Source organism: Anas platyrhynchos, chromosome 8 (assembly GCF_047663525.1).
Source record: "Anas platyrhynchos isolate ZD024472 breed Pekin duck chromosome 8, IASCAAS_PekinDuck_T2T, whole genome shotgun sequence".
In the NCBI taxonomy this organism is placed as follows: Eukaryota; Metazoa; Chordata; class Aves; order Anseriformes; family Anatidae; genus Anas; species Anas platyrhynchos.
In genome coordinates this window covers 35954231-35966314 of record NC_092594.1, presented here as the reverse complement: position 1 = coordinate 35966314, position 12084 = coordinate 35954231, and the positions used below count along the sequence as shown (strand labels likewise).

General features: G+C 45.5%; 1 protein-coding gene across 9 annotated transcripts in view; it reads right to left on the bottom strand.

Moving 5' to 3' along the window:
• The window catches only part of FGGY (FGGY carbohydrate kinase domain containing), a 137696-nt gene continuing 125612 nt past the window's right edge, over positions 1-12084 (bottom strand). For 7 of the 9 annotated variants that reach the window (XM_027462681.3, XM_072041716.1, XM_027462683.3 and 4 more), the window contains 2 exons: positions 942-1003; positions 1-227 (listed from right to left, as the gene is read on the bottom strand). In XM_027462681.3, coding sequence (XP_027318482.3) covers positions 196-227; positions 942-1003 — 94 coding nt within the window. In that variant the 3' untranslated portion in view covers positions 1-195. Of the gene's footprint in view, positions 228-941; positions 1004-4356; positions 4500-10093; positions 11167-12084 lie in introns of those variants that run through there. The other 2 variants (XR_003498742.3, XM_027462685.3) reach the window with 2 other exon arrangements.

Genomic DNA, 12084 nt, shown 5'->3' with positions numbered 1-12084 from the left:
TTCACAGTGTATGCATTTTATTTCTCATTAATAATGAAAATATACAATTTAGATGACAAAAACACGTTTTTACCATGGACAGTACAGTGAAAAGAAATTACCCTGAAAGTGTATCCCTGCTGTTCCCAGACTATATGGCTCTGGACTAGAAGCCTTTCATGATGGCGCGATACTCTCTCTGGTGCTCCACAAGTTTCAGAAATACTTCATATTTCTTGTCATAAAACCTGTTGTAAAAAATAATAATAATAATTTCCACGAAGCTTGAGATTTTAAGGTTTAAATCCCTTGTAAAACACGTTCACTTTCTCTGCCCCGCACGTCAAGTTCCCCGCAGCGGGCGGGCCGGGGACCGGGACCGGGACCATGCCCACAGCCCCCCGCCGAGCCCCGGCCGCGCCGCCAGGTGGTGCCCGCGCCCCTCCGCGCCGGGACGGCCACGGGGACCGGGACCGGGACGGGGACGGGGACCAGGACGGTGGCGGCAGCACCCCGGGGCCTGGGGCAGCGCCTCAGCCGCGGGCCGCCCGCCTGCCTCGGCCTCAGCCCCGCGGCGGGCCCGGTGACTCGGGCCTCGGTGTCATTTGTTGAAAATGGAGCGCTGTGGTAGCCCCCGGCGGCTCCTCACAGCACCTCATGTCCCCTCACAGCTCCCCACATCCCCTCACAGCTCCTCACAGCTCACAATCCCTAAAATCCCCTCACATCTCTCAGCCTGCCTGCCGCTGAGGTGAGCTGAGGGCAAGGGCAGGGCCTTAGGGGGTGAGGTGCTTCCACACCACTTGGAGCAAATGTCTTCCTTCGCCCGGGTTGAAGAGGATGCCCATATAATCTTTAAAAAATATGGGGCATAACTGCATTCAAGCAGAGCTAGAAAGAAAGGGACATGAACTTCCTTTGAGGCAAATTCTCACAGGTGAACACACAGAAGCCAGGGCTACCTTTTGTGCTCGTGGTTAGGCTGCACGACTCGCCCGATTTTTCCCATTTTCGCCATGGCCTCCTAGTAAAAGACAAACACACGCTGGAAAAGCCTGTTTTGATTTAAAATACTTTTTGACAAGAACAAGATGTTTCAAAACCAATCGGAACATTACTGATGTATTTTGTTTCGACTGAACAGGCCAGATGGCATAAAATATGTTCAATCCCATTATATAGTAGTCATGAGAACAAAGTACTGCAGACCCCTCAGTAAACCAAAATCTGTTCCTCTTTCTTACTGGGAGTCTGAGGCAGAACAGACTTATCTTTTATTATTTACACTAACCAAAGGAAATGTTAAACACTGCATCCCCGGAGGGGAGATTTCTCAAATAAAATGATGCTTTACATGAGATCTCTTAATCATATTCCCAAAGTATTGATTCCCTGTAGCAAGGGAGGACTCCAGTGCGCTGCAGAAGCTCAGTGTGACTCGCAAAGTTCTGTTACGGAGCCTACAGCTGCCCTCCCATTCCAGGATAAAGGTGTCAGAGACGATTTTGATCCTAATTTGCTTTTGGCCAACATAAAGTCAGAGGAAGGGACGTCACAAAACCCCCCAGAAGGAGTCTCTGGGACAGTCACAAGAGGACTGAGCAGTTTGGTTCCTTTCCCAATTTCTATGAGATTCTGATTTCCTATGGATTTTCCTTAGCAATCCCACTTGCATGAGACACTGATCACCGATGTGAGCAGAGAAGCAAGCTCAAGTTCTTGGGCTAGGGTGGAGGCAGCAGGCTCAGGTTGTTTTAAATTGAAGTTATTTCACAAGGAGCATTATAGCCATAGTTTTCAGATGGAGCAGTGTTAAACATAAAAGATCAGGATTCAAGAATAAGTGTCTGACCAAATCTCTACCAGGAGTCATAGTTTCTAAGCAGGACCCTAAGTTTTAATATTAGTGCCTATTGTTTTAATATTAGTGCCTAAAGCACAACGCTGTGAGGGTATCAGTGCAGAACAGTCAGTCTGTGCCAAGCTCCTTCTGCTGGAAGCCATCTCGTCAAATGCTCCAACCAGATTTGTTAAAGGGCTGGATGCTTTTATAGTCTGTTATATCTGTTGTAGTAAAATCTTTGGTTTCCACTAATCCAGCATACAGCTGAGGAACTCGCAGACCTTTACAATGCCGATGAGCAATGTAAGCACAGTTTCACCAACCCAGAACAAGCAGGGAGACTGTGCGAGTAAGCAGGTGACTGGCAGACGTCACATCTGGTTTCCCATTTCCCCTGCGTTAAAGAAATAGGATCGTGACCTAAATGCCAGGATGTACGTGGCCAGCAGATCCTATCTCCCATGCACAGCAGTGTCAGGTCAGCTGGCACACGGTGCCTGCGATGCCTTCGTGTGCCAAAGCCGCAGGCGGCCCCCGCTCTGCCTGGCTTGCTGAACCTGTGCTGTTATTACCTGTCATGTTCTGGGTACGTTTGCTTCATTCTTCAACATCAACAAATCCTCTTATACTGCCAATTCAAACGTACTACTCAAACGTGGAACACCTAACTTTCTACATTTGTTGAGTTCAGGGGATTAAATGCTGGATAAAACTGTGGCTCTGCCAAAGCAAGAAGCACTGCCCATGGTGGTGGTCAGCATTTTACTGTTAGAGCTTCTGACAGAACAGCAGAGGAGTATTTCTGTGCACTGATATGCCTATACTCTTTCATACGTGCAGAAGTTGATTGTACTTGGATTCCCTAAGAAACACCCTTGAAATAACACTTCCAGTGAGATACTGTGTTCTCTTCTCCGGGACAAGTGTGCCTGCTGGCACAGAGATCCTGCACAGCAGCCAGATTAAAATACTGGCAGGGAAAAGTTGCTATCTTTCCCAGTAAGAGAAATGAGTGAGCATTTATCCTCTGCTCCTTAACAAGTGATACTAGCTCAAGCATTGTTCCTGTTTGTAACAGTCCATCGTTTACAACCCCCTTACATGGCCAGATGGATTGAGTCTGCTCACAAAATGAATGAACACGGGGGGGGGGGGAAAAAGTAAAAGACAATTTCCTCTGATACAACCAGATATCTTTTTTTAAGATAGCTTCCTGTCTTACAGGAGAAACACAGAAAACATAAGACAAAGGCAGAGATCCTGCACGCTGCACAGCAAAGCCCCTTGAAGCATTCTCACCAAGGGGAAGAGTCACAGAGCTTTCAATTCCTTGCTTTACACCTATTGAATTGCCCAGGTGCTACTGAACACACACACACACACACAAAAAAAAAAAAAAAAAAAAAAAAAAAGCACAATAGGACCACCTGATAGGGTTAAAATGTCTCAGACAAATCAACTTTTTTCTCAAGTGCAACAAAAACGAAAGGGAGGTGTTGCTATTCCCCCTGTGCACACCGGGGCAGGGTGTGCTTGCTGCTGGCCCGTGCCGGGCAGCACTAAGAGGACACAAACAGCGCTGATCCCAGGAAAGGTTCTGCTTTGCCATAAATACTCCCCCCTAACCTTGTGTGTTACTCTGGGGCCTCTTACAACTTTCAGTGCTGAAAAATGCACTGACTACTTCTTCGGGAAATAAGCCAGCCCTCTGAGATAAACATGCATCTAGCCAGGTTTTATTTTTACACCGTTATTCATCCAGCTAAAGGTCTTCTCAGGTTGGTTCAAGAGAGCATAGACACCGCAGTGGGTATGGGTGCTGTATGGGCACGTCCTCGAGCTCCCACCTGTGCCGCTGTCACACCACTCAGGCCCCACAAGACATTGGGCACCCACAACACACCAGCTTTCAGACCACTTGTGGTGGTCTTCAAAGGGCCAGCGGAGCTGATGAAATCCTCCTAAGCTCCCTGGGAACTGGAGTTTCCACTGCTCCCAGCGTTATGCCAAACTGCAAAAAGTTCCAGCAAGCGTCCTAAAACTCTGATCTCTCCCCAAACACGAAGCTTCTCTTCACATTTAAATTTTCATCTTCTCCCTGTGACTTCCCAAAACTTGAAATAAGCTGCTCTCACAGTGACACAGGCCTGTAGCCTTCCTGAAGCCCTGGCCCCATCCCTGGCACAGAGGGTCTGGACAGGCAGTGAGGGGGAAACCACCACGCCATGGGGCCGGGAGCAGGACAGGCTTGGAGGTCCCTAAAGAAAAACGGGTTCTTCAAAGCCTGACCTAAATCAGGAAACACAGCCTTATCTTCTGCCGGCTCACATTTAGCTCATTTTTTAAACACCGGTAAGGAGGAAGATGCCAAAGCAGTCTCTTCCAGTTCATCATATAAATATTTTGTATTTTTAAATCTGCTAAACCTATCAAGGTCTTCAGAAATCCACAGCATTAGGCCTCACAGCAACCACCACGATAATGTCAAGTACCATGTTAAAGAAATACACAGCCAGCAATTTTCAACAACTCACTTGTTCTAGGTTGCTCAAAATATCCTAAATTAATTCCTCTCTTAATTTGCATTTTGGTTGTGTGGTTTTCTTTAAAGTCAGCTTGATCATTGTTCATTTGAACAAATACTTTATTCCCAGAGGAGAGTCTTTTCAACAATTTTCTGGGGACAAAGAAGAACAGAACATTAAAAATATGAATTTATAATGAAATCAGAAACAAAGGAACATAAGAATCGTATTACTGAATCAGATCAACCTTGTGCACTGTTCTGTCCCTAACAAAGCCTTAAATATAGCAAAATGATAATGCTGCTGTTCAGAAATAGTCTGTTTGAGGGTCAACATCCAAATCCATAATTCCAGTCACCAAGAATTTCACAATCTTAATTTGAATGATGCTCTATCTTCTTTGTTTGCCAGTCTAGACAGTACAATGAATACAGTGATTTAAACACAATGAATTCTCTCTTAAAACAAAATATTTTGTAAAATTGCTTTTTAATCATTTCTTTTCTCTCTTTCCATAAAGGCTATGCTATAAATAAACCCTGAAAGTTCGCATTTGATCATCATTTCTAAAGGCTGGGCAAGAGGCAAGTGAAGGGTTTACACAGAAAAAAATAGAGGCACTGTGGAGCAGAAATAAAGGGATGCATTCATGATTCCTAACCTTTTGTTAGAGTGTCAACGCTGAGACAGATAGAAGCCAGTAAACACTCTGCTCACCACGGGGAGTTAGCCCCATGGGATTACCCTACCCGGGACCGAAGGCAGAGGCCCAGAGAACCAAAATCTCCAAGGCCTGCTGGTATTTCAGAGCCAGGTGCCATTCTGCTGGCAGCAGGGTGACCCAGTTGGGAGGGCCATTGTCATTTGGAGCAATTCACTCAGTGCTGGTGGACGAATTCTGCTCTTGAGCACGAGCTGGGGCAGGGGGGACGACACCAGGGCAGCCCCAGGGCAGAAATGGCCTGCGGGGCTGGGGAGCTGGCCCACCACAACGCCCCCTGAAGTATGGAGCCTTCCCATGGCTTACAAGCTGTAGGGCAAACAGAAGGGTCCCCAGTTCTCTAGCACCACCTTCAAGGGGGACAAAACCTTCTTTTGACACAGCATACAACATCTGGAAATTTCAACCTTGGCCCCTTTAATAAGAGAAGGAAAAAGGTTTTAACACTACGTGGGAGACGCACTGCAGCAACCTCCTCTGTCACGCCAGGAGACACCAGGAAAGCACGTCAGGCTGGCATTAGGAGCACACAGGTGTTACAAGGGTTATCTTTACATGGGAGGACAGTTCTCCTCTGATTCCCCAGGGAAGGGCTGACTCAGAGCACCCAGCACGATCCTGCACATCCCACAAGAGCAGCCCATCTCCCTCGGGACTACAGAGGGAGCCAAGGAAGATTAGCCTACCTGTGAACAGTCCTTAAGCCTTTTTTTTTGGACAGAGACTCATGGACTTATGTGACTGAGCATTACCGAAAATTAATGGGATGTAGGCCCTCAAAAGCATACATCACATGAGAAAATCAGATTTACGGGCATCAGCCTTAGGTTTAAGATAAACCAAAGAAGTAACTAAATCCCACGGAAATTAATGAGCTGGGAACATCAGTCCCCCTCAGAATTTAGGCTTCTGCTTTACTTAGGTACTTTAAAAATTGTATCCAAAGTTAAATGGATAAGGCAGTCAGGCACAAATGCAATTTTGCAGCTGTTTTCTGCCCAATTACTCATTCTGAAAATCCCAAGAAATGCGAGGACTTTTAACTAGTGTAGTTAATAACAGTAAAAACAGCTATCTATCATCTAAAGTTTGCAGAATTTCAGTGGCTGAAAGCATTTGGCCTGCGCATATAAAAGCATACATCAAAGCTCACCGAACTGCCTGGGCACACCACGCTTCGGTTACAAAAACAGCGTGCCAGCTACTTAGAGGAGGAATCTTTAGGCAATATGAAAACCAAGAGGTGTAGTAGAGTGCAAATTCATCATGTTTTCTCTCTGAATGACGCTGGTTTATAGCTTGTCCAGTGACAGCCGTGGTTCTGTCGTACCAAGAATGACTCATCTAGGAAAGATGGCAAGGATGAAAAATAACTGCTGTAAACCAGCTTTGGATCAGAAATTGTAACAGGAGTAATTCAGGAGTCTTGGAACAAGCTGGAACGAGATGCATGGCTTGCTCTTCTTTCCAGGCCAAAGTTGGTAATTCACCTCATCTTGGTACTTAGGCAAAAGAAGGAAATTATACTCACTTTTACTGTAGTAATACAAACTAAGTGATCAAAAGCTGCCATTCTTACAGCCAAGAGTGGTGAGAAAGCTGTACAGGCAAACATCCTTCATCAGGCATTCCTGAGAATGGCAGGAGCATTCGCACAGGAGATCAGTCTCAATTTCTAAACCACAGAGATTTAAAATACAAATTTCCCCTTGACAACATTATCCAGACTCCCACTCAGGTCAGTCTGGACTCTTGTGTTTCTGTAGAGCTCTGCTATCACAGATCCAGCATCAGAGGAAAATTTAAAAGTTGGTCCATTTACAACAGACTGATATTTAAGAACACTCTTCCCCACCACATTTGGTTTGATTTGTAGAGTTCAACAGGTGTAAGTACCTTCAAAGTAACAGACCGACCTTCTTTACACTTTTAAGTCCCTATAACAAGTACAGTAGTAAAATTTACTACTGTAAAATTTACATGTAGTAAAATTTACTTTCTTCAGCAGTGAAGAACTCCTTCACCCATCTCCATTCCATACACACAAGCTAACAGCTGCTAGCTAACATCCTTTTAAGAAGTCCAGTCACAGACATACTTGGATTTGAGGGGAATAAATAGATTTCTTGAAATGCTGATGTCCAAGAAATATTTTTAAAGTGTTTCAAGATTTGTAAGCAAGGCTGCTATCTTCTTACAGGCTTTCATTTAGGGATTGCTTACTCAATAGCCTGGAGATGCAAAATTCATCTTATCTATGCTTACAGGAGTTACATGAACTCATTTATGCAACAGAGCCCTAGCAGAACATTACTTTTCAGAGGTATATGACTGCATGAAAAAAGCATGTGATGGACCACATACAATATTTTTCTAGTGGCTTTCCCCCCCCTTCCTTTAAATTTGTTTGAGTTATAGGGGCAGATCTTGGCAGCATGCACAAAGCCCAAAATCTGTAATTCAATTCTCTGTGGTATTCTGAACGGAGGGAGCCAAGTTTTAAAACACGTTATGGATAAATACTAGGGCCGAGCAAAAATTTCACACCTAAGACCAAAGTGTGAAAATTTGGCTCTCGTTCATTTAGTGAAAAGGTGGAAAATTTCACACAAGCTTGTATTTTCCTTTTGCTCTGTTCCAGCATAGATGGCTTCATTAGTATCAAACCTCAGAGCTGTTTGCTGTCTGTGAGTCTACAGTGAAGGAGGGAGAAGAGGATGGAAGGGTGGAGGTGCAGCGAGCAGGACAGCAGCTCAGGACTTCAGTTCAAGTCTGTCTTCTAGAAAGAACGTCTGGCCTTTTGAATCTCACTCCCCATATCTACTCACACGTTAGGTAACAGCACTGGTCCATCTTAAGAGAAAATGTTAAACATTTGTTTATTAAAGACTGTTCCTGTAGTGGAGGGGAACCAGGCAGGTAGTGTAGATGCCCCGCATTATTACACCAAAAACCATTATTACCAAAAACTTTCCAACTTCAGTCGACAGGGCCAATGGGACAGCCCTTAGATGGGGCCTCAGTACAGAGACAAGGTGGTTTTCTGGTTCAAGCACTGAATCAGGGTACAGAAAGTGCAATAAATTCCCCAAGTTATTTTCAACATGTAATTAACTCTTTTAAGGTTCAGTTACCTCTGCCTAAAATAGGCTGAGCCCATTGTTCCCCTCCAGGCTCGATTTGGCTTGTGCACGCAGCTTGTAACTCTAGGTTTGTCTCTAATTTTGGACCGTGGGTGGCACACGGCGGCCTCAGTCCCACTCCTGCCCTCTGTGCCTGATTGAAGTACGTATCACTTGACCTCCCCGGCGGTGTGGGAGGGTGGTTTTCACTCCTTAGCATCAGAGGCAAGAACAAACAGAAAAGAGATCATGTAACAGACGAGGCAAGTGCAGATAAGGCCACGGCACCACCTCTACCTCCAGAGCACCTACTCTGATCCCGTTCAAAGACGACGTGGCCATCGGTCAGACCGTGGCTACCGCAGCTCGGTGTCACACACAGCTTGTGCTTTGGCCAGGCTGGCCAGCCCGCAGAGCCATAAGAGGAGCAGCAGTGGCAAGGCAGCTGCTGTGAAGGGTGGCTTGTCGCACTCACGATGATATTAATTACTTATTCTGCAGACCAAATTTAGCATGGGATGAGGGTCAGCTATGATTGTCACATCATCTATCAGCTGGAAACTATGTTTGGGTCTAAGCTCCAGCCACACTGCTACTAAATATAGGCTGTTTTGTTGTTGATCTGACTCTGCACTCCCCCAAGTTGCCTTTGACTATCAAATAATTAAGCAGTTTGCTCTGTGAGGGCTCCGCTGCTGGCAACTCTTAGTGTCCAAAGCTACTTGGATGCAGATTTGTCAGCTTAGCATGGGTTTCAGCTTACCCGGGCAATGGAAAGAACCCAAGTGTTTCGCTCCCGTTCCAGTTTCACAGCTTGCTGGCACTGGGTGCCATGAATCAACAGTCTGCAGGCACCGTCCACGCAGTCTGTACCGGAGCTGGGGCACAGCTCGGTCGCACGCACCCAGCCGTGAGCTCGCACAGATTATTCATCAAGTTTATGTCCACTTTACAATGCTGCAGATGAAGATCCATGACAGTTTTAAATTAAGCTGGCAGATACTGCCAGGATGCAACCAGAGCAGCACAGAGCTGTGCCTGGTGCCCACCACCAGCCTGGGGCACACTCTGCCTCCTCGCCACACCGTGTGGCTATGCCATACACCACACGGTGGCTATGCTGTAGCTGGCAGCTGTGCCACCGCAGTGGAGGCTCCCTGAGTACACCACCAGCTAGCACAGACAGTACATTTGAGGTGGAATAGATTTCTCAGCCATACACAGCATCACTGTTGCAACAGACCGAGAAGGTTTGACCATATCAACCACACAAGAAAACACATCTATTTAACCCGCTTCTTGGACTTGGAAACGTTGTGCTGACAGGTAGTTCTGTGTAACGGGAAACTCACCTGGGAGTAAAAGATCAGATTCCTACATCACAGCCTACTACAGGGGACTGCCACAGAGCTAAATCAGCCCTGTCCGTACTCATTGCTGCTGGTGATGGGAGCACTGCTCTGCTGCACAACCTGGAGCAAGTCCTTTTGCTTCTCTTTCCCCCTTCTCACCCTCTGCTTGCACTATCTGCCCTAATGCTTTTATGCTCAATTTTAGGTGCGAAAACCTTTGGGGCAGGCAGGGCAGGTGTGCGGCTCCGCTCTAAACCACAGAACAAAAGAAATGAGCTGGACAGAAAGCAGGAGGAGTCGTTTGCACAGGGGAGGGTAGAACAGAGAAGCTGAAGACCAAGCATCCACACAGGATATCCTGACACCCGGCTGTGTATTTGACACAATATTTTGTTGAACTGTACCACTTCCTTTAAGGTGCAAAACTCAGATTTATTCAGCTGATTTCTTTTCACACACAGCTTTCCTTGCTTAGTTCAAACTTTTATTTGCCATCTGGCAATGGGTTGGGGTTTATGAGGGGGAGGGGATAGGAAAGGGGGCTTTTGCTTTTTCTTTTCTCTTTTTTTTTTTTTTTGCATCTGTATTTGCTTTATGAGCTATGGCTAAGGCATCATTTACACATGGGGAACTTGATCGGGTTCTCTCAATTCTTTCCATATGTTCACTTATGCTGTCAAAACATTTTTTTGATCTAATTAATCTGCACACGTCTCTTCATTCATTCCCCTCTCGGTAAGTTTTCGCATTTTGGGGGTTATCTAGCTGGGATTTTGTCATGAAAACAATTTCTGACTACACTTGGCTTTATGGCTACCTTATCAAGAAAACAAAAGTACATGCATCATTTCATTCTTCATCTAATTATTCATTCACATCTTTCAAACACGTTCTGAGGAAACTTTCCTTTTTCCCCTCATCTTTCAAATATATTCTTTGTCATGCTCCAGTGTCTACCTGAGGTTAATGAGGAAAAACCCTGCTGTGAGTTTTGATTTGGGATTATTTTTATCTAGTTAATCTGGTGTGTGGTCTACTATTTAAAAAAAAAAAAATCTCAGAAATATGCTTCATTTTACTCAATCTAGACTGCACTTGGGAAATTACTCTGGTCATGGATTCATAAAAAACGAAAGTCCTTTAAAAAAAGTCTTTCACTACTGTAAACCATTAGAAGCTTGAGATGTTAAAGCAGAGCAGAAGTGCACAAAAATAGGAAGAGAACCTTTCTGGTAACCTTGCAGACGTTCTACCTACAAGCAAATAAAACATTACTTAACAGATAACTGGTATTTTAGAGGTCTCCAAAGTGCACCACGCAGAAAGTAAAACCTAAAAGAAACCAGAAATCTGCTAAGCCTAAAGAACCGGACTGCAGAGCCGTTCCCCCTTGTGAAGCACAGTGCAGAGAAGATAACTGCCTACTGCAGAGTGCATTTGGTTTCCTTGCCATGATTGCTACAGACAAGGATGCTTCTAGCATGCTGCTCCAGAAAGTGATTTTCTCTGCCAAATCAACCAGTGTGATTAAATTGGGCAAGAGCTGAAGCAAGGCTCCACCACTGACCAGCTGCTGGTGTTGCCTAGTTCTGTTAAAAGCTGTGGCATCCTGTCTTCTCTAGGTCTGAAAAACAGAGGCAGCGAGAGATGAGAAGTTACCAAGTGCTACTTGCACGTCTGCCAGTAAAACTCTAGCTATAGCTTACATGCCCCTGGCTATAAACATTTCTTGAGGGATCAAGTGAACAAACACAAGCTGTTCCCTAAGAAGTGTGCTGTTCCTAAAAGGCACCTTTGCTCCACATATTGGATACTTATTGCTAGGAAATTTTAGAAAGCTGCTCCTGATCTCTAGATAGCAAGGGAAGCTTGGTCTGATGGATGTGACAGCCAGTCTGCTCCCCAAATGTGCTCTAGCAGCAGTAAGGGAGGATCCAAACCTGGACTGTGCGATTCCAGCAAACAGGTGATAGGGATTGAGGGTGACATCCTCAATGCAAACAGCAGCGCGCTGTCCTGACAATCTCTGAAAAAAATGAGAGACCTGCTCAGCTTGGTTTGAGCATGCTGCCATCAGACACAGCTCACGGATGGGCTCCTTCCCATACAGCCAGAGAGTCACTACGACTATTACAGGAGGATTTGCTGGGCCACAAACAGCCACACAACTCATTCCTCTCCCAGCCCAGCAGTACTAGCCTGTGTGATGTGCATGCTCCTGTAAAATGTGATGAACTCAAGACCTCTTGGCTGAGTCCAGGCTACCTGGGCCCATTTTGGGTCTTGGTTAATTTCTGGATCTTAATGGAAAATACAGATCTTCAGTGATTTATATGAGGAAACTGCAACAGTCACATTAGAAGAGGTATACAGGAAGAAAATACAGGAGACAGCCCATGTACTGCACCAAGTAGATACAACACAGCAACCTACATATGGTACTGAAGGTCTATCCCAATTATTTCAGGCTGTTTTCAGCAAATGTGTAGGTGTTGGTCAGGCAGACCCTCCCTTATTCCCTCTACGACTCCTTCCCAGCTTC